Source organism: Myotis daubentonii, chromosome 12 (genome assembly GCF_963259705.1).
Source record: "Myotis daubentonii chromosome 12, mMyoDau2.1, whole genome shotgun sequence".
NCBI lineage: Eukaryota > Metazoa > Chordata > Mammalia > Chiroptera > Vespertilionidae > Myotis > Myotis daubentonii.
In genome coordinates, this window is record NC_081851.1 from 77,647,429 (window position 1) to 77,671,908 (window position 24,480).

General features: G+C 38.0%; 1 protein-coding gene and 1 pseudogene across 1 annotated transcript in view; one reads left to right on the plus strand and one right to left on the minus strand.

Annotated features, from left to right (window-relative positions):
- Positions 1–24,480, plus strand: part of ROCK2 (Rho associated coiled-coil containing protein kinase 2) — a 90,132-nt gene that overhangs the window by 23,910 nt on the left and 41,742 nt on the right. Inside the window, exons 2-5 of the mRNA XM_059660532.1 lie at positions 5,249–5,330; positions 6,544–6,644; positions 18,458–18,595; positions 24,115–24,375. Of these exons, the coding sequence (XP_059516515.1) occupies positions 5,249–5,330; positions 6,544–6,644; positions 18,458–18,595; positions 24,115–24,375 (582 nt within the window). The remainder of the gene's footprint in view (positions 1–5,248; positions 5,331–6,543; positions 6,645–18,457; positions 18,596–24,114; positions 24,376–24,480) is intronic.
- On the minus strand, positions 13,567–13,711 carry LOC132214112 (small nucleolar RNA SNORA48; annotated as a pseudogene).

Below are 24,480 nucleotides of genomic sequence, written 5' to 3' on the forward strand. Positions count from 1 at the left end.
TTATGGATGTGGTGGTGGGAAAGGGGGAAAACTGATTGGAGTTAGTTCCAATGAGATAGGAGGAGAAAAGCTAAAAACAGTATAAATAATCTCTTTCAAGGAATTTCCCTATCATAGGTTCTTGCAGTGGTTCTCAACCTTCCTAATGCCACGACCCTTTAATACAGTTCCGCATGTTGTGGTGACCCCCAACCATAAAATTATTTTCATTGCTACTTCATAACTGTAATTTTGCTACTGTTATGAATCATAATGTAAATATCTGATATGCAGGATGTATTTCCATTGTTCGCAACCCACAGGTTGAGAACCGCTGCAAGGGAAAGGGAGAAATGATATGATAGCTGTATGGGAAGTGGAATCAAAGGGATTTTATTTTTTTAAGGGTAAGAGAAATAACATGCCAGTGGCAGTAATCATGTAGAGAGAGAATAAGAGATGAGGAGATGATGGGATGGCTATGGTAGGGGACAGAAGAATTGCTGTAGTGTTGTCTTCTAATAGGCAAGAGGGGAGGAGAGATTGTGCACAGGTGGAGAGATTGGTTGTGGCTAGCACTATAATATAGGACGAAAGAAAGTAAAATATATGGATACAGATGTAGGAATATAGACAGATTTGGTATGAGAACTTGTACAAGTTCTTAATGAGATAAGAAGTCAGGACTATAGCTGAGAATGAAAATAGGAGAGGAGATTTTTGAGGTTTGATGAAAAAAATTTGAGTAGAATGGGAGAGAAAATGGACCAGGGAAATAGTCTAGGATTGCCAGTCAGCTAAGGGTCACTTGAACATGGTTGTGTCCTTTTCTTAAGTCAGATTTAGCTCTAGGAAGTTCAAATACTAAGTAGAAAGATAATTGGATTTAACCAATGATGTGCTTTTTCAGAAGAGTATGATTAAATGAGAAGAACAAAAGAGTAAGTGCAGGGCAGTGATTATTATGATTGACTGGAATTTAAGTATATAAAGAGTCAAACAGTCTGGCCACTGTGGCTCAGTGGTTGAGCATCGACCCGGGAACCAAGAGGTCACTGGTTCATTTCCTGGTCAGGACACATACCTGAGTTGTCAGGGTATATGCCCAGGTTGTGGGCTCCATCTCCAGTAGAGGGTGTGCAGGAGGCAGCCGATGGATGTTTCTCTCTCATCGATATTTCTCTCTTTCTATCCTTCTCCCTTCTTCTCTAAAATCAATAAAAACATATTTTTTAAAAAGAGTATAACATAGGAGGGGGTGGTAAAAGACAATGGAAAATGGTAAGGTTTGGATTGAAGGTTCCTGGTGAGTCAAGAGATTGTTGGAGTTGAAGTATTAGTGAGAGTGAGCTGCAAATATAAGAAGGTGATGATCAATGAGTAGAATGTTTAAAATTGACATTATGCAGGTTGCAGTTACTGGACCACAGGAGTGAATGTCCTTAATATTAGATATTAAGATATCACTGGCCGAAACCGGTTTGGCTCAGTGGATAGAGAGTCGGCCTGCGGACTGAAAGGTCCCAGGTTCGATTCAAGGGCATGTACCTGGGTTGCGGGCATATCCCCAGTGGGAGACGTGCAGGAGGCAGCTGATCGATGTTTCTCTCTCATCGATGTTTCTAACTCTCTATCTCTCTCCCTTCCTCTCTGTAAAAAATCAATAAAATATATTTAAAAAAAAAAAAAAAGAATGTTGACCATTCTCATTAAAAAAAAAAAAAAAAAGATATCACTGTTCTCTGTCTCCTACAAATCATATGTTTCCCCCTCCTTTCTCCAGAGTTCTCAAGTAAATGTTGCTTCTGACCAAAACTTGAATCTTTATTGCGATCTTTATAGGAATTTAAAATAGGATATGTTTCAGTAGAGATAAGGAGAGCTGTAAATTCTACATGAAATTTTTTTAAAGTATGAATTTGTTAAGGTGTGTTCTCTAATACCTTAGATTTTGTTCACTTAGATTTTACTATATTTTTTCAAGATTTTTAGGTTGTTTTGAATTTTTGCTCTTGTAAATAATGTTGCTCGAAATGCTTATGTGTTGTATGCAATCTCTCCCAGATTTTAATTTGCTGAAATAAAATTTCAAGCTATACAAAATTGAAGTAAGATTGAAAAGAGTTTTAAAAATTGATTACAATCTAAGTACATTTATAACAAAAGGAGGTAGCAACTAGTACTTTTCAGACTTACCTTTATTTAATTTGGCTTCATAAACAATACTTGATTAGTTGCCAGACTAGCACTGTGGTAAAGATATTGGGAATAAAAACATAAAAAGTAAAATAGTTTTCTTTATGGAACACATTAAATTAGTGAGGAAATGGTTTTTGGCTTAATCTGTTAGTATCAAAGATGTGCTGATAAATTTAGATGTTAAAGTTAAATTAAAAACCCTTTAAACTCTACATCTCTTTAATTAATCCTTAAATGCAAAGTTTGTATTTAGGTAATATTGAAAATAATGGAAATAATAATAACCAACATTTATTGAGTGATTGATCTTATTTGAGAGACTTTGTAGAAAAAACTGAAATTTAACTTCACAACTTGTGGAAAATGGTTTTCTACAATTAGGTTCTGGTGGGTGGAAATCATATGGGCAGACTTCTAGTTATAAAATGAAAGAGAAGGTTCTATTGGTTTAATGATCTGAACAATTGACTGGAAACTGGTTTGGAGGACTGTGCTTTGTAATGTTGTAGAAATGTAATCAAGTTGTTTTACCTTCTGTAAACAAAGCACTAGTAAACAAAACTTCGTGCATCTGTTTATTTTACTTTCAAAATTAAAAAAAGGCTGGAACAGCTCTATTGTCAAAGTGGCTTCTTCCCTCCCCACACACAGAGATAATAAGCAAATGTTGTTTTGTGTTGATGGTCGGCATCATCCTCAACATCCTTACTTACTAATAGACTTTGCAGTAAAAGCCATTTTTCTTTTTATTTTGTTCGCCCTCCCTTTGGCTCAAAATTTTTCTTTTAAGTAATCCAGTCTTCTCTGGAGTGCCTCTTGGATGGAGCACAGTATAAACAGACCTTGCCACCAATGTCCTTAAAATATGGATGTTGAAACCACTTGGCTTAAGAAAATGATGCCGGTGAACTGTGTCATTATTGTAATATCTAAATACTGAGACCATGTAATTTTATTAATATTAATTCTTGTAATAATAGCTTATGCCTTATCAATTTAAATTTTTTCTTCCTCTGGAGATTAATGGAGGCATAGAAGAATGCTTTTCACATGAAAGCACCTTTCTTTGATTTGAAAATTTAATACAGAGTATAAATATGGATATATCTAAAAATATAAATGTTTTGGATTTCACATTTAGAATTTTTTAAAATATCAAAATTATACCACTAAAGATATATTGCTATTTGGTACTTTAAAATATCCTGGTATGATAAAATGCTGGAATCTTTGAAAAGCAGTTCAGCTGTTATGGAGATGGGAATTGTGGGCATTGGGTGGGAGATAGCCTCAAAATGAATTAACAATCTTAACTTGACTGGAAGTTGAATATTTATTACTTTTAATGTATTTTTCTTTCAGTTAAGGAGAATCTAGATTTGTTTAATGTGTCTAAATCATTTTAATTGCAATTGAAAATATTTATAGTTTATTGTTAGTACCTTTGCCATTCTGTTTTTAAAGAATGTTTTTATAAAGTATTGACATTTTTTAAAGAATGAAAAATTTATGAAGTATAACTGAATGGTAAAATATACTATGTGCAGCCCTAGCTGGTTTGGCTCAGTGGATAGAGTGTCGGCCTGTGGACAGAAGGGTCCCAGGTTTGATTCCAGTCAAGAGCACATGCCCAGGTTGTGGCTTGATCCTCAGTAGGGAGCTTGCAGGAGGCAGCCGATCAGTGATTCTCTCTTATCATTGGTGTTTCTATCTCTCTCTTCCTCTCCCTTCCTCTCTGAAATCAATAAAAATAAATTAAAAAAATATATAGTATGTGCAATTCTTCTAGAACTAGTAACTTAAAGACCCGTTACCTTTCTAAGTTTTGCATGTGATTTTCCCCCAACCCAGACCCCTAAAAGGTCTCTTTATTGCTGTGTTGTTTTTTTTCCCCTGCAATCCTCCAGCTTACTTCTTTACCCTTCCAAGTTCCCGTTGGTGTTAGTCGGGTCATTGAGACTAGGGAGATGAATTAAGTATATTGGACCTTTTAAGATTTAGGTAGTATCCTGCTAGTCATTTCCTGATAGCATGACCTTGGGCAAGTCTAAGTCACTTAATCTAAGCCTTATTTTGTTTATTTTTAAAATGAATATATTTTATCCTGCCCTCCTCAGAGTTACTTGAGGATGAGACAGTATATATGATAGTGCTTTAGAAACATGGTTTCCTACACAAGCACATCCACTGAGTAATTTGTTTCTTAGTTTTTTTCACCCCCACCAAGTTATATGTACGTATATGCTTTTTCCTATTTTGATTACAAATTTAATGCGTTTTAAAAATATATTTTTATTGATTTCAGAGAGGATGGGAGAGGGGGAGAGAGATAGAAACATCAATGATGAGAGAGAATCATTGATTGGCTGCCTCCTGCATGCCGCACACTTTGGATTGAGCCCGCAACCTGGGCATGTGCCCTGATGGGGAACCAAACCGTTTCCTCCTGGTTCATAGGTCAACACTCAACCACTGAGCCACGCTGATCGGGCAATTTAATGCATTCTTGTAGAAAGTGAAAAATATAGAAAACTTAGAGAAGAAAATAGAAATCTGAAAAATGCATCATCCTGTTTTCATATTTTTATGGGAAATTTAGTTTTGAAGCTGTTTCCTGAAGGTGAGGATAGTTGGTGTATTACTTATTTTTGAATTTTCTATTCTTTGCACTAGGCACAAAATTAATGATTGTTGAGTGAATGGCAACTTCCTTAGTCTGGGTATATTTCTTAAAGTCAAAAGCTTGGTGAAATTTTACTGGGCATTTGAAGAGAGAAAAGAGGACATCTAACCAACAAAAATAATAGTGGGTGCATATTTTAAAATGACTGTTTCTTTTGGCTAAAAGAACAAAGGAAAACATATTAGGGTCAATCTTAATTGTCTGACCAAGTTAGGAAATCAGTTAAAGATGTTAGATACTGATCCACTTTGCAGTTTCATATCAAAATGGGTTGACATTTATTCAGCGAGAATAACATATGATAAAATGTAAAGACCTTTTTTTTTTTTCAAATGCTTGGAAATTGTAACAATTTTCTTTTTCCTTTTTACATTTTTTATTAAATAGGATGGCTTAAATTCCTTGGTCCTTGATTTGGATTTTCCTGCTTTGAGGAAAAACAAGAATATAGATAATTTCTTAAATAGATGTAAGTATGTTAAACTTCATATTTGATCCCATGACTATACTTCGATGAGAGATTTATGTTTGATTAACATTATTAAAGTCCATAAACTTATTAAACTTAAGTAATTTTTAGCTTGCCACTTTAATATACTTTTATTGATTTCATAGAGGAAGGGAGAGAGAGAGAGAAAGAAACATCAGTGATGAAAGAGAATCATTGATCGGCTGCCTCCTGCACACCCCACACTGAAAGTCGAGCCTGAAAGCTGGGCATGTGCCCTGACTGAGAATTGAACTGTGACCTCCTGGTTCGTAGGTCGATGCTCAACCACTGAACCACACCGGCTGGGCTAATACTAATATTCTTTATTTTCAAAGCAAAACTGCAGAACCAATTGTAGCATATAATGTAGGTAAAGTTCAAGATTTTGTATAAATTATTAAGACTAGTGGTTTTCAGGACAGGTTATTTATGGCAGTTTCAAGAGAAGTTTTAAATTAATATTAATAACACTAAGACCTCTACATTATCCGGAAGACTTAATGAGCTTTATGTTTGCATAAATGTAGACATTTCAATCTAGTTAGTGAAAGATAATGTAATAATTATTGTCATATAAGTGGTAACTCTTAATATTTTGTTGGTATTGATGTTGATGTGAAGGTGTAAATGAAGTTGAATTCTAAGAATAAGAATTTTTTAAAATAACTAATAAATATTTTATATCAACACAGTAAGCTCTTTCATTTGGAATTGTCAGAGACTGGACTGTTTTCCTAATTCCACAATCTTGTCTATAGTTACCATATCTATAATATGTGGTTACTAAAGAAGTAGGCTTCCAAAAATTCATTGCTAAGATTAGCCCTGCAAGTAATTTTATAGCAACTTTCTTTCATGACTTAGAATGCACTCAGGATCGCTGGGGTCATTACTGTTTCAGCTGTCATCTAACTTGCCAAGCAACAGAGTCAGAAACAGAATAGCTTAACTGCTACTTTTTGGTAGTAGTGTTTATATATGTTAATAAACCATAGTGTTTTGATTCTTTGACGTGAAGTTAATGTGTATCTTAGATTTTTAAATAGCAACCTTTAAAAACTGAGGGATATAGCTGAAAACTAAGCCAAATTTCTTGGAATAAAAATTTGTTTACAAATATGCTGATTATTTTAAAATATTGTTTATAAATGTGATGATTAATATTACAAATATGGTGACCTTTTTATTGTAGATGAGAAAATTGTGAAAAAAATCAGAGGTTTGCAGATGAAGGCAGAAGACTACGAGGTTGTAAAAGTTATTGGAAGAGGTGCTTTTGGCGAAGTCCAGTTGGTAAGAAAATACTAGTATTGTTCTTCTTATTATTTTGACAACATAGTTTGTGAAGCATTATCAGTAGCCCTGGAGTAGATCTAACTTCGTTGCCCAGCCAGGCCAGAGTTAGCTTTCTGAGGTTGGTTAAGTCATTCCATTTCTGAGAGCCTCAGTGTGTTCATCTATAAAAGGAGGCAGTCCTATATAATAAAAGCCTAATATGCAAATTGTTCGACCAGGAGTTTGGCCACTTGCTATGATGTGCGCTGACCACCAGGGGCGTTGGTGACGTGGCACTGGCAGTGGGCAGCAGTGGAGGCACTGCCAGCCCTGATGAGAGCGGGACCATGGCGGGATGGTGGAATAGATGAGCGAGTGGTGCCAGGCCAAGGCGGGTGCGAGTGGGGGCCTGATCGCCCTGCCCATTGCCCCACAAATGGCAACCAGGGGGGCAAGGCCACCACCTGGCTCCCAGGTGCTGAGGGAGCTGGGTGGGGGGCCTGGCCCTGACCAATCGTCCTGTAGTCAGGATGGTGGAGCAGGTGAGGCGGCAGCACCAGGCCACGGCGGGGTGCCAGGCGGAGCTGCGAGACTGGGGGCACGAGCTAGGGCTGCGAGCCTGGAGGCATGAGCTGGGTCCCAATCCCCGCAGGCCACCCGAAGGGCCCCATCCGTGCACGAATTCGTGCACCGGGCCTCTAGTTGTGCTGTAAAGACCAGGTCTCTTACTAGCTCTGAAACAATGAGATTTAGAAGAAGGCTTCACACATGATTTCCTAGTGAATATTCCACCAGAACTACTGTGTTTTATTTATATGTTCAGATTAATAGCATCTCTGCTTCATTAACTAAGGTTTATTCAGATATATCAGAAGCCCAGCAAAGACACTTTAATAACTGAAATTTATCTTTACAAGACAAAGTGGTACCAACTAGAAATATTGTAAATGTTTGTAATAAATATTTCATTTATAGTATTAAATGAGAAACTATAATAATATTCCTGTTTCTATCACCTGTGTATGAAACTTCTCTGTGTCCTTACAGTTTAATTATGGACTCAAATTCTGTATTTTACTCAATAGTGTTTTATTCTTCTTGACTGAGCACTGAGAAAAGCTGTGATTACTATGTACCAGCCCAGATTTCTCTAGGAACAAGTCATGACAGACTAATGTTTGTCTTTTTCTTCCCTTTTATTACCTCTTTCTTTGATATATTTATTGAATTTATAGATCAGAGTAGTGTAATAGCTGTAATATGTATCTGTAATAGATTTGAAAAAGTCTGACATACATGAGGATGTTAAGGAGAAATGTTAATAAGCATATGGGTAGGCAGCTTTATACTAATTTAATAGCTGTATTCTAATGAGCCTGATGAAGACATGAATGGTACTTTGGACAGAGATAGAGATCCCCAGGGACAGGTTCTAGGGTTCTCTACTCTCTTATTAAATATTTTATCAATAAATTTTGTGGAGGCAGTGGTGGAATGTTGAATAATTTTGCAAATGAGCTAAACCTGAAATAATTTTAGATGATGAGCCCAAATCCAGAAGTCATCAGTTGGGAAGATAATTGTCTAGATCAGGGGTGGGCAAACTTTTTGACTTGAGGGCCACAATGGGTTCTTAAACTGGACCGGAGGCTGGAACAAAAGCATGGATAGAGTGTTTATGTGAACTAATATAAATTCAAAGTAAACATCATTACATGAAAGGGTATGGTCTTTTTTTTTCAATAGTTTTATTCATTTCAAACAGGCCGGATCTGGCCCGCGGGCCGTAGTTTGCCCATGGCTGGTCTAGATAGAAGTGAAATTTAACCAGAGTAATGACCTATAGTGGGATTTGAAGAACTCAGGAATAGATTGCTTAATAGTAATTATGGATGAAAGAACAATTTTCCTTGAGTGTTCAGACACAGTCACATTCTGAGGTACTGTAGGCCTTCAAAATATGACTTTGGTGGTGGTGGTGGGGGGGAAACAGTACATAACTCATCCCATAAAAGCTATAGGTACTAGAGGCCCGGTGCATGAAATTCGTGCATGGGTAGGGTTCCTAGTCCTGGCTGGTGATCAGGGCTGATTGGGGCCTTCCTTCATTCCACGCTGCCTCCTGGTGGTCAGCGCACATCATAGCGAGCAATCGAACTCTCAGACTCCCTGTGGAACTCCCGAGGGGACACTTTGCATATTAGCCTTTTATATATATAGATGTTGGGATGACCTTCAGTGACCTCAACCCTTTTGACCACAGTATAAATGCTTCCTTGTTTGTTTTTTAGTTTTGGGTTTTTTTTTACTAATTTATCTTGGATATAACCCTCTTTACTTTGAAAAAGAAGGTTAGAAATTCTAGCCTTGCGAAGGTTTTCTTAAGGTAAATATGGCTTTCATCTCTATTAATAGAATATACATTGTTCTTCAAATATTCCTTTGGTTAATTGATTAACATGTTTATTGAATGTCAGGTACTATTTTAAGTGCTGGCAGTACATTATATAGGTTAGTGATGGCAAACCTTTTGAGCTCGGCGTGTCAGCATTTTGAAAAACCCTAACTTAACTCTGGTACCGCCGTGTCACATTTAGAAATTTTTTGATATTTGCTACCATAGTAAAACAAAGACTTATATTTTTGATATTTATTTTATATATTTAAATGCCATTTGACGAAGAAAAATCAACCAAAAAAATGAGTTCACGTGTCACCTCTGACACCCGTGTCATAGGTTCGCCATCACTGATATAGGTGCTCACACAAGGCACCTGCATTCAAAGAGCTTTTATTTTGACCTGGTCAGTATAATAGTTTCAAAATGAAACTGTGGTCTAAGTTCTAAAAATAGTTCTAAATTAACCTTTTGAAAACATAATGCATAAATATTAGGAACTAGAGGCCCGATGCATGAAATTCGTGCGAGGGGCTGAACCCTTGCAGTCCTGGCTGCCTTGGCCAGCCCTCACAGCCCCTCGCAGCCTTGGCTGGTCCTTGCAGCCTCAGCTTCGTCTGGAATGTCGTCCGGCTGTTCGGTCTAATTAGCATATTAACTCTTTATTATATAGGATTACTTATATGATTGTTTATTTGGAGGAGGTATAAGAAAGTTTTCATGGTTAGCAGTAGAAATATTTTTAGCATTTTTATTTTTGAAAGTCATATCTTATTTTTGGCATTTGGGAACCTTATATTTAGCTAGTTTTGTGATATTGCCTACTCCACTTGTTCTTAAGAAAAGTGTTAGGTGACATTAAATTTTTTCCTGATGGTTATTTTATTTAAAACTACACAAATTAGTATATGAATGCATTCTTACTCTCAGCATTCGAAATTATTTAGGATTAGGTAGAATGCATTGATAATTGGAAACATTTGGGGATGTTGGAAAATTTGTGTCAAATTATTTTCAGTGGATATTTATACTTTACCCAAATTACTTTTATTTGAGGAAAGTTGAAACCTTTTCCTATTTTTTAGAATGATTTCAAAAGCTTTTGTCTAAAAATGTTTCAGGAGCTCTAGGTCACTTTAGGATTTTCCATGCGTGTCTCTAGTTACATGTACGAATGTTTTATCTACTTAAAAAAATTTTTTTTTAAAGAAATACATATTAGCCTTAGCCGCTTTGGCTCAGTGAATAGAGTGTCGGCCTGTGGACTGAAAGGTCCCAGGTTTGATTCCGGTCAAGGGCACATGCCCGGGTTGCAGCTCGATCCCCAGGTGTGCAGGAAACAGCCAATCAATGATTCTCTCTCATCATTGATGTTTCTGTCTCTCTCTCTCTCCCTTCCTCTCTGAAATCAATAAAAATTTATTTTATTTTATTTTTAAAATATATATTTTATTGATTTTTTACAGAGAGGAAGGGAGAGAGATAGAGAGCCAGAAACATCGATGAGAGAGAAACATCGATCAGCTGCCTCCCGCACATCTCCCACTGGGGATGTGCCCGCAACCCAGGCACACGCCCTTGACCGGAATCGAACCTGGGACCTTTCAGTCCGCAGGCCGACGCTCTATCCACTGAGCCAAACCGGTTTCGGCAAAAAATATATTTTAAAAAAAGAAATACTTATTAGCTGTAGAAAATACAAATCACCCATCAGCTGAGATGAAACCACTGTTAAACTCTTTTTTTAGGGAGACAAAGAAACATCAGTGATGAGAGAATCATGGATTGGCTGCCTCCTGCATGCCTCCCATGGGGATTGAGCCTGCAACCTGGGCATGTGCCCTTGACCGGATCGAACCTGGGACCCTTCAGTCCGCAGGTGGATGCTCTGTCCACTGAGCCAAACCAGCTAGGACAGTGTCCGGCAAACCGCGCCTCGCGAGCCACATGCGGCTCTTTGGCCCCTTGAGTGTGACTCTTCCACAAAATACCACGTGCGGGCTCGCACGTACAGTGCGATTGAAACTTTGTGGCCCATGCGCAGAAGTTGGTTTTTGGAAAGGAGATAGACGAAACAAGTATACAAGACGAGTGTGGATGGGAGAGTTGGAATGGGTCGACTTCAGCGAACGTACCTCAATCAGATGGAGGATGTTTTTAGCAAAGGCCAGCTTAGGAGTACCCTAATTAAGTTAATAACAGTGTACCTACCTATATAGTTTAAGTTTAAAAAATTTGGCTCTCAAAAGAAATTTCAATCGTACTGTTGATATTTGGCTCTGTTGACTAATGAGTTTGCTGACCACTGAGCTAGGACTACTGTTAATTCTTTTGGCCCTTGCCCTAGCCGGTTTGGCTCAGTGGATAGAGCGTTGGCCCGTGAACTGACCAGTCACTATGATGTGCACTGACCACCAGGGGGCAGTCGCTCCGACTGGTAGGTTAGCTTGCTGCTGGGGTCCGTCCTCTCGGGACTGGGTGAGACAGGCTGGACATGCCCTGGAGCCCTCCTGTAGTACTTCCCTGGCCAGCCAACCTCCTGCGGTCCCTCCCCAGCTGGCCAGCCAACCTCCCATGGTCCCTCCCTGGTTGACCAGCTGTGATCGCCGGCCTGGCCGAGGGACACCACCTGTACACGATAGTTATAAAATTATCTACTTCGAATGTTGATTTATGTTACCTTTGTAAAATCTGGAGTAAATACACAGATATCAACTGCATCATTATCAACTATGAGTTACTATAAGTGAACGACTCATAATATTCTCCAAAACCACTATTATATTGCAATGTCATTATGGCATAAATAAAGGACTTTCAGCAATAGCCTGTGTGCCCTGGTATATATATATACCCCAAATATTCTATATAATAAAGAGGTAATATGCAAATCGACCCTCACACTGTCACAAGATGGTGGCGTGCACAGCAGGGACGGGGCTGGCAGCTGCTCCACATGGCTTCCGCTGGGGTTCCTGCAGCCTCATGGGGCCGCGGGGGTCCCAGCGGCTGCTTTGCACGGCTTCTGCTGGGGTTTCTGCGGCCCTGCGTGCATGCTGCAGGGGCGGGGCCCGGTGGCCACTCCACGCCTCCTGGAGGCGGGGCATCGGGCAGCACTCCAGGACTCAGGGCCATCCCTTGACGCGCCAGCCAAACAGGGCAGGACTCTGGGACTCAGGGCGGTCCCATGGCGGGGGCGGTAGGGTTGGAGGGAGGGGCCCCAGGTCTCGTGTGAGTTCACGCGACAGGTCACTAGTCCTATATAATAGAAGGCTAATATGCAAATCAACCGAACAGTGGAACAACCGATCGCTATGACATGCACTGACCACCAGGGGGCAGATGCTTAACGCAGGAGCTGCCCCCTGGTGATCAGTGCGCTACCACAAGGGGAGCGCTGCTCAGCCAGAAGCCAGGCTCACAGCAGAAGCCAGGCTCACAGCAGCAGCGGTGACGGGAGCCTCTCCCACCTCCGCGGCAGTGCTAAGGAGTCTGACTGCCGGCTTAGGCCCGCTTCCTAAGGGCTCCCTGACTGGGAGAGGGCGCAGGCTGGGCTGAGGGACTCCCCCCTCCACCCCTCCTTCGAGTGCACGACTTTTGGGCACCAGGCCTCTAATTCACCTATAAAAGATTAAACATACCAATAGTTAACTATTTTTTAAATTAAATATTGTTGAAAGTATTACATATGTTCCCCTTTTCCCCCCATTGACTCCTTCTAGCCCACCCACACCCCCCGCCCCAGGCCTTCACCACCCTATTTCTGTGTCCATGGTTATGCATATACCAGTATGCCTACAATTCTTTGGTTAATCTCTTCCGACCCATCCACCCTTTCCCGCCTTCCCTCTGAGATTCTGTCGTCTATTCTATGCTTCTGTCTGGATCTATTTTGTTCCTCAGTTTATTTTGTTCGTTAGATTCCACATATAAGTGAGATCATGTGATACTTGTCTTTCTCTGACTGGCTTATTTTGCTTAGCGTAATGCTCTCCAGGCCCCTCCATGTTGTGTTAAAGGGTAAGGGACCCTTCTTTTTTATGGCTGTGTAATAGTCCATGGGATAAATGTACCACAGCTTTTTTACCCACTCATCTACTGATGGGCACTTGGGCTGTTTCCAGATCTTAGTTATTGTAAATTGTGCTGCTGTGAACAGAGAGGCGCATACATTCTTTCTGATTGGTGTTTCGGGTTTCTTAGGATATCTTTCTAGAAATGGGATCACTGGGTCAAATGGCAGTTCCGTATTTAATTTTTTGAGGAAACTCCATACTGTTTTTCATAATGGCTGAACCAGTCTGCATTCCTACCAGCAGTGTACTAGAGTTCCTTTTTCTCTACATTCTTGCTAGTACTTGTCATTTGTTGATTTGTTGATGGTAACCATTCTAGTGGGTGTGAGGTGATACTTCATTATCATTTTAATTTGCATTTCTCTGATAATCAGTGACTTTGAGCATTTTTTCATATATCTCTTGGCCATCTGTATGTCCACTTTGAAGCAGTGTCTGTTTAGGTCCTTTGATCATTTTTTTTTTTTAATGTGCCTCAGTCATAAAACAGCTCTGGCTACCGACGCAGGCATCAAGCTAGGATGAACTAAGGACCGTACATCTGCTTTGCCCCTGATTGATATAAGAGCAACACCACCAATCAGGTGTCTTCTTGCCCATCGCCAGGGGGTCCTTTGCCCATTTTTAAATTGGATTGTCTTCCTTTTGTTAATTTGTATGAGTTCCTTATATATTTTGGATATTAACCCTTTATCAGATGTATCATTGAAAAATATGTTCTCCCATTCAGTGGGCTCCTTTTTCATTTTGTTGATGGTTTCTTTTGCTGTGTAGAAGCTTTTTGTTTTTAACTATTTTTTTTTACCAGCTGACAAATACCTTTTAATTTCTGTTCATAACTGTACCTTACAGCAGAATTCTTAAAACTCTTTTATGGTCTGAGTCAAGCATAAATTAATTGATTGACCCAATGTTATATGGAATGTTTTTTCTAATGAAGTTAGGAAACACTCAAAATTTAGTTTGTAGTGAAGGGTTGAAGAGTGGCATAAATGTGGAAGAGGGAGTACCTTAGCAACCTTTTTAACATCATTTTAAATATTTTTTAAAACAACATATAACAGCAGTGCTGAAATGAGCATTTGCCTTGAGATAATTTGCTAATTCAACATAAATCAATTAAACATCTAGTCTTATCTGCTGTGGAAGGTATTTCTAGTTTTAAGGCTAGGATCCTTTACCCCTTAATCTACCTACCCATGTTTTCATATTGCTTTCCCCATGCATTTATTTTCAGCACCCTATAAATGTTATAACACTAAATCAAAGGAATTGTTATTCCAGTTTAATAAGTTAATATAGAAGATGGATGTAATCTTTGACCTTCATCAATTTATTTGGCTCTTTGCATATATGAGTCGATTCTTTTCATGTACAGTTACAGTATATCAAAGTAGTTCAATGATAAGTGATATAACCTATTGATGTAATAACCTTTATACTTATAACTTGATTAGGCAGTTTTCATTCTGCGGCTGTATTTTCTCTGTAGCCATATCAAAGTTTTGTTTACTTCTTATATCAAGTACTGAGGGGATATTAAAATTTCCAATTGAAATCATGGATTTGTCTTTTTTGTTTTTCTTTAATTCTGTCAATTTTTGCCTCATGAATTTTCAGGCTCATTTATTGGATGCATACATTTTTAGAATTTTTATGTCTTCCTTATGTGTTATACCAGTGATGGTGAACCTTTTGAGCTCGGTGTGTCAGCATTTGGAAAAACCCTAACTTAACTCTGGTGCTGTGTCACATATAGAAATTTTTTGCTACCATAGTAAAACAAAGACTTATATTTTTGATATTTATTTTATATATTTAAATGCCATTTAACAAAGAAAAATCAACCAAAAAAGTGAGTTCACGTGTCACCTCTGACACATGTGTCATAGGTTCGCCATCACTCTTCTCTGAATTATCCTTTTATTCTCTTTGCTTTGAAGTCTACTTTGTGTGTTATTAATATTGCTCTGTCCACTTTATTTATTTATACACACACACACACACACACACACACACACACTAGAGGCCCAGTGCACGAAATTCTTGCACTTGGGGGAGGGTGGTCCCTCAGCCTGGCCTATGCTGCTCACAGTGCAGGGAGTAGGCCTAAGCTGACAGTTGGACATCTTTAGCGCTGCCAAGGAGGCCACTGTGGTTGCCAGCCGTGAGCATGGCTTCTGGCTGAGCTTTGCTCCCCCTGTGAGACCGCACTGACCACCAAGGGGACAGCTCCAGCTTTGAGTGGGATCAGGGCCGAAATGGGCTCTCTGACATCCCCCGAGGGGTCTTGGATTGCGAGAGAGCGCAGAGGGATCCCACCAGTGCAGGATCACCGGGCCAGGGAGGGATGCAGGAGGTTGACCAGCTGGGGAGGGACCACTGGAGGGCTCCAGGGCTCAGTCCTGATCTGCCAGACCCCAGCAGCAAGCTAGCCTACCGGTCAGAGTGTCTGCCCCCTGGTGGTCAGTGCATGTCATAGCAACTGATCAACCGGTCGACTGTCTGCCCCCTGGTGGTCAGTGTATGTCATAGCAAGCAGTTGAGTGGCCTTAGCATATCATTAGTTTATTACGCTTTGATTGGTTGAACGGACAACTGGACACAGCATATTAAGCTTTTATTATATAGGATTTTTAGTGATTTCAGAGAGGCAGGGAGAGGGAGAGAGAGATGGAAACATCAATGATGAGAGAAAATCACCAATCAGCTGCCTCTTGCACGCCCCCTACTGGGGATCAAGCCCACAACCCAGGCATGTGCCCTTAATCGGAATTGAACCTGGGACCCTTCAGTCCATAGCCCGACGCTCTATCCACTGAGTCAAACCAGCTAGGGCTCTGTCTACTTTCTTACCTTACTGTTTGCATGGTATATCTTTTTTCATCTTTTCATTTTCAACCTCCTTGGTCTTATGTTTAAAATATATAAGGTTAGGTTTTGCTTTTTAATTAATTCTTATAATTTTTGCCTATGAATTGGAGTGTTTAGTCCATTTATATTGACACATATTTTAGATGGTTTAAAATGGCCTTGCAGGCCCCCGAATCTTTGTTTATTTTAATGTATTCATCTTTCTCTTTATTCTTCAGGTTGATTTGTGTTCATTGGTTCCTTCCATTTCCATTCTCTGTTTAGCCCTTCCAATGAATTTTCCATTTTAGTTTTTTTTCAGTTATAGAATTTCCAGCTGGTTCTTTTTTTGTAGTTTCCATTTCTCTGTAGAAATTTCCTTTTGTTCATTGAAGGCTATTTTTAAAATTTTTAAGTATTTGCTAGCTAAGTCCAACATCTATTGGGGTTTTCTATTAACTGCTTCTTTTTTTTTTTTTTTTTTTTTTGAGGATGAGTCTTTTCCTCTTTGCCTATTAAGTAATTTTTAAAATTATATACTGGTCCTCGTCAATATGTGATGGAGACTCTGGATTTTTTTGTTTTTCTTTTATGTTGATTTTTATTCTAACAAGCTGTCCAGTTGCTGATCACCCTTACCTTGTGCAGGCGTAGTTTTATACTTTATATGTAAATGTAGATGCGTGAAAGACCAAGTTGTTTTCCAAATTCTTTTCATTGGCAAGAGTGAACCTCTCAACTCTAATCCCCTTTTGTTCTTTTAGGGCATGGTATTATTAAGCTTTGTTAGGGAGTTCTAGAGTAGGCCTTGGTTTAGAGTATAGTTCTTCCTCCTAATTTTACCTGGATGTCCAGAAAAGGTTTCTCCACTCTGTGTGACTGGAAATCAAACGTCCCTCCAGTGCTGTCTAAATTGTAGTGTCTCTGTTCTGCTATCAACCACGTAGTAGCTGCTATCTGTAAACCTTTGGTACTTTCTCTTTGGATAATACCCTTAGCCAAGGACTCACATGGTATTTCTAGGGACCTCCCTCTGCATAACTCTTTACTTTCCTGTTTTTTCGCTAGCATAATCCTTGTGCCTCACCTGTCTTGAACTCTGATCTCTGCTTCCTCAACTCAGCAGGACCACTGTGCTTAGCTTAGGTGATCACTTGTATGCTGGTTGAGATAGTGTTTGGGTAATTATGGTGTTGACTTGGTGAATTTCTCTTCTCTCAGGAATTGTAGTCTTGTGCTGCCTATTTGACAAAGTCTGAAAGCAGTTAGTTCACATGTTTTGCCATTTGGATGGTTGCTTACAGTGGGAAGGCTAGCAGGTACTAGTTACTCTGGCCAGAAGTGCATGGTTCTGAGTGATAACATATTTGTATTTATTGTTTCATGCTAAGACCTGTCTATCTCTTCTGTCAGTGATATGTTCAGGTCCATTCAACCAGTAACATTTCTTATGTGGGTTGAGGGAGTTCTCTTTACTAAAGAGGTACAGCACTGTATGATTTTCTAAAGTTTTATTGCATTTTATAAAGTATCAGATCTGTAAAATATCATATCTTTGCTAGGGAGAACATGAGCATTCCTTTGGTTGACCTTTATTTTAATCAATATAATAAAAATATTGATTCTATATGCGGATAGTACTTAATGAAAAATAACTAGAAATATTACCTGTTATTTTCTTATAACTGGAAATTATTTATAGTTTGGCCAATTATCAAATACAAAATTTCCCCCCAGACATTTATTTATTCACCAAATATTTAGTGAGTGTCTCTATTCTGTTATTAACCCTATAGCAGTCACTCTCTGGTAAATCTTTGGTACTTTCTGGAAATATTACCTGTTGATTATTTTCTTATAACTGGAAATTCATAGTTTGGCCAGCAATATAATATAATTTTTTTCACAGACATTACTTTTTTCATTAAATATTTAGTGAGTGTCTATTTTAATTGCCAGTGATGACATTGTACTTGGCACTGAGAGTACAATGGAGAATAAAACAGGCATGAGAAATCTTTATCTTCATTGAGCTTACATTCTAATATGGGAGACACAATAAATAAAAGGAAACAACATCAAAAAATTATTAAGTATGGTATCTGCTAGGAAGGAAACATGTAGAGTTCTAGGGTAGGGAACAATGAATTCCTACTTTGGATAGGGTGGTCATCCATTTGAGGGGTTTATATTTCAGCTGAGTGAAGAAGGGCACATGTGGGAGGCAACCAGTCGACATGCCTCTCTCACATCAATGTCTCTGTTTCTCTCTTTCCCTCTCTCTTTCTCTCTTCCTCCCCCTTTCTACTCTCTCTAAAAATTAATGGAAAAAATATCCTCAGGTGAGGAGCAGCAAAAGAAAGTTAGGTCTTTACTTTTTATTAGGTAGCTGAGGATCATTTTGTTTTGTAACTAAGGTCTCTTAATAATAGCATTGTAATGATTTGTTCACCTTTCTCATAAAATTAAAATATTAATAATTTTTGTGTTTTAAAAATCAATAGGTTCGTCATAAAGCATCACAGAAGGTTTATGCTATGAAGCTTCTTAGTAAGTTTGAAATGATAAAAAGATCAGATTCTGCTTTTTTCTGGGAAGAAAGAGATATTATGGCCTTTGCCAACAGTCCCTGGGTGGTTCAGGTAAGCATACTAACTTTTATAAGTTTATTTCCTTCTTTTATAAGTGCTTATCATTCTTAATTATTGATTTTGTGTGCTAAATATCCTACATCTCCTTTACATAGTGACAGTGCAGTTATTTTTAATAAGATCTGATTCAATACGCTTGTTTAATGTTCCTAAGTAGTATGTCATATAGACATGACATACAATACTTACATTTTGTGTGTGGAAGCAAGTATTACTTGCAACTTTTTCTTTTTTAATTCCTTTATAAAGAATTGTGTTGGGTTGATTAAAAGTGTGCCTACTCTTTGTTGTGATTTATGTAATAAAAACAATAATCGGACTATCTTAAAGGAAAAAAAGACTTCATGCAACAAGGATTTTGAAAATTCTGTTTCTACAGTCCTTTATATATTACCTATAATGTAAGACAGTCTTGAGGTTCCTAATTCAGCCTCATATTTGACTCTTAAGTAAGGAACTGATGTTCTATTTTATCTTCTTTTCAATTATATTCCTCACCAGCTTTGTTTGTCTAAAGATTTTTTATACTAATATCTAATTTTATAAACATTTTGAACAAATGTCATGAGTAAGGTTAGGTATATACCAATGCATGTTCAGAATGCTTAAATGATCTGGGAGTTTGATATCTTGCTTGTGGAAGGCAATTTGGATGTAAAAAATATTGCCACATTGATGAATATGTAATTTAAAAACTTATTATTATTGCTTTTTTTTATTATGTTGATCCTCAACCCTTCTCCTCCTCAATTTTTTTTATTATATTCAGTGAATAGAAATTCTAATAATGTGCAGCTAAAACTGATATATGATTATAACAAGTTATATATCATGGTAATTTACCTGATTAAGGAATAATTGTAATAAATTATTCCATTTTTAGCTTTAAATTGCTTTCATAGTATCAGAGTCATTGACATTTCTAGTTTATAATTTTGTAAATTGATAACTTTAATCTTTAATTCTGCTAAATGGACCTTTACAAAGTGTTCACTGGTATTGTGTGCTTGTGGCTATTGGAATGTCAGTGCTCCCAGGCATTCTCAGTGGATTGAGTCTGTACACACACACACACACACACACACACACACACACACACCTCTGTTTTTTTCTATGTCCACTGTAGATATTGAAAATCATAAGTTCACATTGATGCTTCTTAATCTAACTCCATAGGGTTCATTTTAGTTTTATTCCTCTTTGTATTTGTGACCTTTTTTCTCCAGTTGTGCGAAATGAGGCTTCCATTACCTTTAATACATTTAAATAGTTGATCGGTCCACCTGGTGCAGCCTGCATAACCAGTGTCTATCTTTGCTGCCCTGATCTCCTCCATGAACCCCCACCCTCTTTTCTCTACTTGGGCTCTGATTCTTTCTTCCTGGATATCTCGTCCCTTCTCATCCCTTTTAGGCTCTCATATCCCATGTCAGACTGCCCCTCTGCCTGGATGTCCTCATCACCCTGCTTGGGCCTTAGTAACCCATGGCAGCCATCCTCATGCAGGAACAGCCCTCCTTACACTGTAGAGCTCTGATACCAATGTGCAGCTCATCTTTTGACTCCTTTAATAACATGTTTTGATGAATAGAAATGTATAACTCTTATGTAGTACAATTTAATAAAAGTTTTATGATGAATAACCTTTGGTGCATTTAAGAATTTTTTTATTATCTTGATAATATCCTACCTTAAATTTGATGAAGATAATCTGTTATGTTACTTTTTTAAATTTTTAAAATTGATTTCAGAGGGAAAGGGGGAGGCGGGGAGAGAGGAGAGAGAGAGAAACATCAGTAATGAGAATCATTGATTGGCTGCCTCTTGCACACCCCCCACTGGGGACTGAGCTCGCAACCCAGGCATGTGCCCTTGACTGTAATTGAACCCAGGACCCTTCAGTCTGCAGGCCAACGCTCTGTCCACTGAGCCAAACCAGCTAGGGCTGTTATCTTTTTGACTTTTTGTTTTTTGCCTGTGATCACACCAGGATTGATTTTTTAAAATAGGGTGTTACATAAGGATTATGGATGTGTGTTTTTGTTGTTTGTTTGTTTTTTAAGTGGAAGAGAGAAGGAAAGATAGAGACATCAGTGTGAGAGAAACACATCCATGGGTTGCCTCCTGCACAAGCCCTGAACAGGGCCCAGACCAGGGAGGAGCCTGCAACTGAGGTACATGCCCTTGACTGGAATCGAACCCGGGACTCTTGGGTCCACAGGCCAACACTATCCACTGAGCCAAACTGGGTAGGGCAAGGATTATGTTTTATTTGTTTCCTTGTGGATATGTAGTTGTTCCAACATCACATTGGAAAAAAAAACAAAACAGTTTTCCTTTTCCTATTGGTATAGTTTGCCTCCTTTTGTAATACAATTGTCCATGTATGCATGAGTCAATATTGGGGTTTTCTGTTCCATTTAGTTGTTTTATTTGTCTATTCTTGCCACCAAGTACCACAGTGTTTTAATTAGTTCTTTTTAAATTGCTTGATATTGATTGAGCTTTTTAGATCTATGGGTTTAGAGATTTCATAAAATTTTGGCCATTATTTCTTCAAGTATTTTTTTTCTGTCTCAGCTCTATCATACATAACTCTCAGCCTCTTTCTCAGACTTGAGTTACACGTATATAATCTCCTTGGTGTTGCCCAGATAGTCTCTTTATTTGTTGTTTTATTTTTTTCGTCTTTTGTTGTTGCTCTGCTGTGCCTCATTTTGTATTATTTGTTTGAGCTATGTCTTTAAGTTAACTTATCTTTTCTGCTACAGTGTTCATTCTAACTTTAATCCCATCCTACCTGGCTTCTTCATTTAGCAAAATTGTTATTGAGATTTATCCATGATGCAGTATATCAGTAATTCATTCCTTTTTAATGCTAAATAGTATTCCATTACATGATACATGATAATTTGTTTATCCATTCATCTGTTCAAGGACATTTGAGTTGTTTCCAATTTTTGTCCCTTGTGAATAAAGCTGCATTATTAAGTTACTTGCAGATCAACTCGTATAATTCAGTGATTTTTTTTTTTTTAGGAAATTTACAGTTGTACACCTATCACTGAAATCTGATTTTAAAACATTTTTACTATCTCCAGATGATAACTTTTACCCATTTAGAGTTATTTTCCATCTTCCTCCCATCCCCAGGCAACCACTAATGTGCTTACTGTCTCTATAGATTTGCCTTTTCTGGATATTTCAGGGAAATGGAATATACAGTAGTTGTCTTGGATCTGGTGTGTTTCCCTTTGCATACTGTTTTGAAGTTCATGCATAATGCAGTATGTGTTGTACTTCATTTCTTTTTAGTGCTAAATAATATTCCATTGTATGGTATGGAATAGTAAAGAATATATTCTCTTTGTCCCCAGTTCCTAACACAGAACTTTTAAAATGGCTTGAATTTCCAGAGTGATAGGAGTGTCTTTGTTATGTTAATGAGGCAACTCCTGGTAGCCTTTTGATAGCTTTGAGATGAGATTGGTTGCCAGAAAGTATAAGCTGCTCAACCTCCAGGGAGGGGAAGAGAGTTGAAGGTTGAGTTTAATCACATGGCAATGATTTATTTAATGATGCCTATGTAATGAGACCCTAATTAAAATTCTGGACATTGGCACTCAGTGGAGCTTCCTGATTGGTTAACACATTGATGTGCAGAGTGTGATGCACCCTAATTCCACAAGGAAAAGGCACAGAAGCTGTGTGCTGTCTCCCAGACTTCACCCTATGTGCATCCTTGATAATAAACTGTGATCATAAGTATAGTGCTTCCCTCTAAGTTCTGTGAGTCATCCTGGTGAATTATTGAACCTTAGGGGGTTATGAAACTCCTGAATTTTTAGTTCTTTAGTCAGAAATGCAGGCCTGGGGACTCTGGAAGTATGACTAATGTTTGAAGTGAGGGCAGTCTTGTAGAAGACTGAGCTTTTGTGGGATCTGATGCTAACTTGAGGTGTTTAGCATCAGAATTGTATTGCAATATACCTGGCTGGATGGAAACACCGTATATGCATTATACTCAGTTTTGTTTGTCCATTTACTGATTGATAACATTTGAATTGTTTCAACTTTGGGACTGTTATAAATAGTGAACATTTGCATACATGTCTTTTATTTCATTTGTCTAGACCAGTGATGGCGAACCTTTTGAGCTCGGTGTGCCAGCATTTTGAAAAACCCTAACTTAACTCTGGTGCCGTGTCACATTTAGAAATTTTTTGATATTTGCAACCATAGTAAAACAAAGACTTACATTTTTGATATTTATTTTATATATTTAAATGCCATTTAACAAAGAAAAATCAACCAAAAAAATGAGTTTGCGTGTCATAGGTTCGCCATCACTGGTCTAGACAGAGCATAAAAACTGCAAGATGAAGCATATCAGGGTTTAAAAAAACGACTAAAAGAAAACCCAGAGAGAATATCAGTTACCCATAGGACAACACCAAACAGATTACATATGTATAACTACAATCTGAGAAAGGGGTGGGGCAGAAGCTGAGAGAGAAAAAAATACTTGAAGTTTTCCAAATTTGATGAAATCTATAAACCCGTAGATCTAAGAACCTTAATCAATATCAAGCAAGTTAAACAGAACTAATAAAAACACTGTGGTACTTGGTGGCAAGAATAAAAACAACAACAATTACATGGAATAGAAAACCCCAATATAGACTCATGCAAATATGGGCAATTTTGTTGTTTCTTGAATTGCTTTATCTGTATGTCATGGTACTGGTTTTTCTAAAATGTTGATTTCTTGGTTTTGTTCTCTTTGTGGAAACCTTTTCTGTTTGCAATTGCTTGCTTCTGGGTGGAGTGGGACATGTTTTAGGATGGAATATGGATAGCTTTCCTTCTGAATTTGTGATTTCTCTGTCTCTTGAAAGTTAGTAGCAACCTAGCTTGGTGTATTATTTCTCTGGTCCCAATGTCACTATTTTAGTGTGGATGCAGGTAGCACTGCCACTTGCTGCTTATTATGAGCAAGAAGATGGAGAAGGGAAGAGAGGAGAAGGACCTGTTCCAAATGTGGCTACCAACTGCTCCCTCTCCCAGTGGAATGGGGCTCACTCCCTCTTCCTGTGGCCATTGAATCTGGTATCTTTTAGGTTTTTCTAAACTGCGACTACCTCCCCAGCTCCCTTCTTTGTGAGTTATGTGCAATAATTGGTTGTTTGTCTTATTCTTTTTCGCTTTTAAAAATATTTCTATTTAAATAGATTCCTATATTCTCCAAGAGGGAAAAATGATATGTTTATACATATTTTGTTAGTAAGTATGAAGAAGATACCCATATCAAAGTTTTGTCTGTTAACTATTTTTCCCTTAAAGATGTCCAAATCTAAAATCAAACATTTCATAAAATTCAAGTTGGTTTTGGATATAAAGTAATCTGTCTTTTTTTTCAATAATAAAAACAGTTTTGGGGTTTTGTTCTGTTTATGGTTTGAGTTTTCTTTCTTCTTAAAAATTCTTTTCCTTCCCATTTTATTTTTCAGCTCTTTTGTGCCTTTCAAGATGATAAGTATCTGTATATGGTAATGGAGTACATGCCTGGTGGAGACCTTGTAAACCTTATGAGTAACTATGATGTACCTGAAAAATGGGCCAAATTTTATACTGCTGAAGTTGTTCTCGCTCTGGATGCCATACACTCCATGGGTTTAATTCACAGAGATGTAAAACCTGACAATATGCTTTTGGATAAACATGGACATCTAAAATTAGCAGATTTTGGCACATGTATGAAGATGGATGAAGTAAGTTATAAGCAAGTAAAAAAATGCTGGGTTGTTTTTTAGAAACAAAAATAAAAGAAACACTTCAAATTGGGATTTTATAGTTTTAAACAAAGATAAATTTAG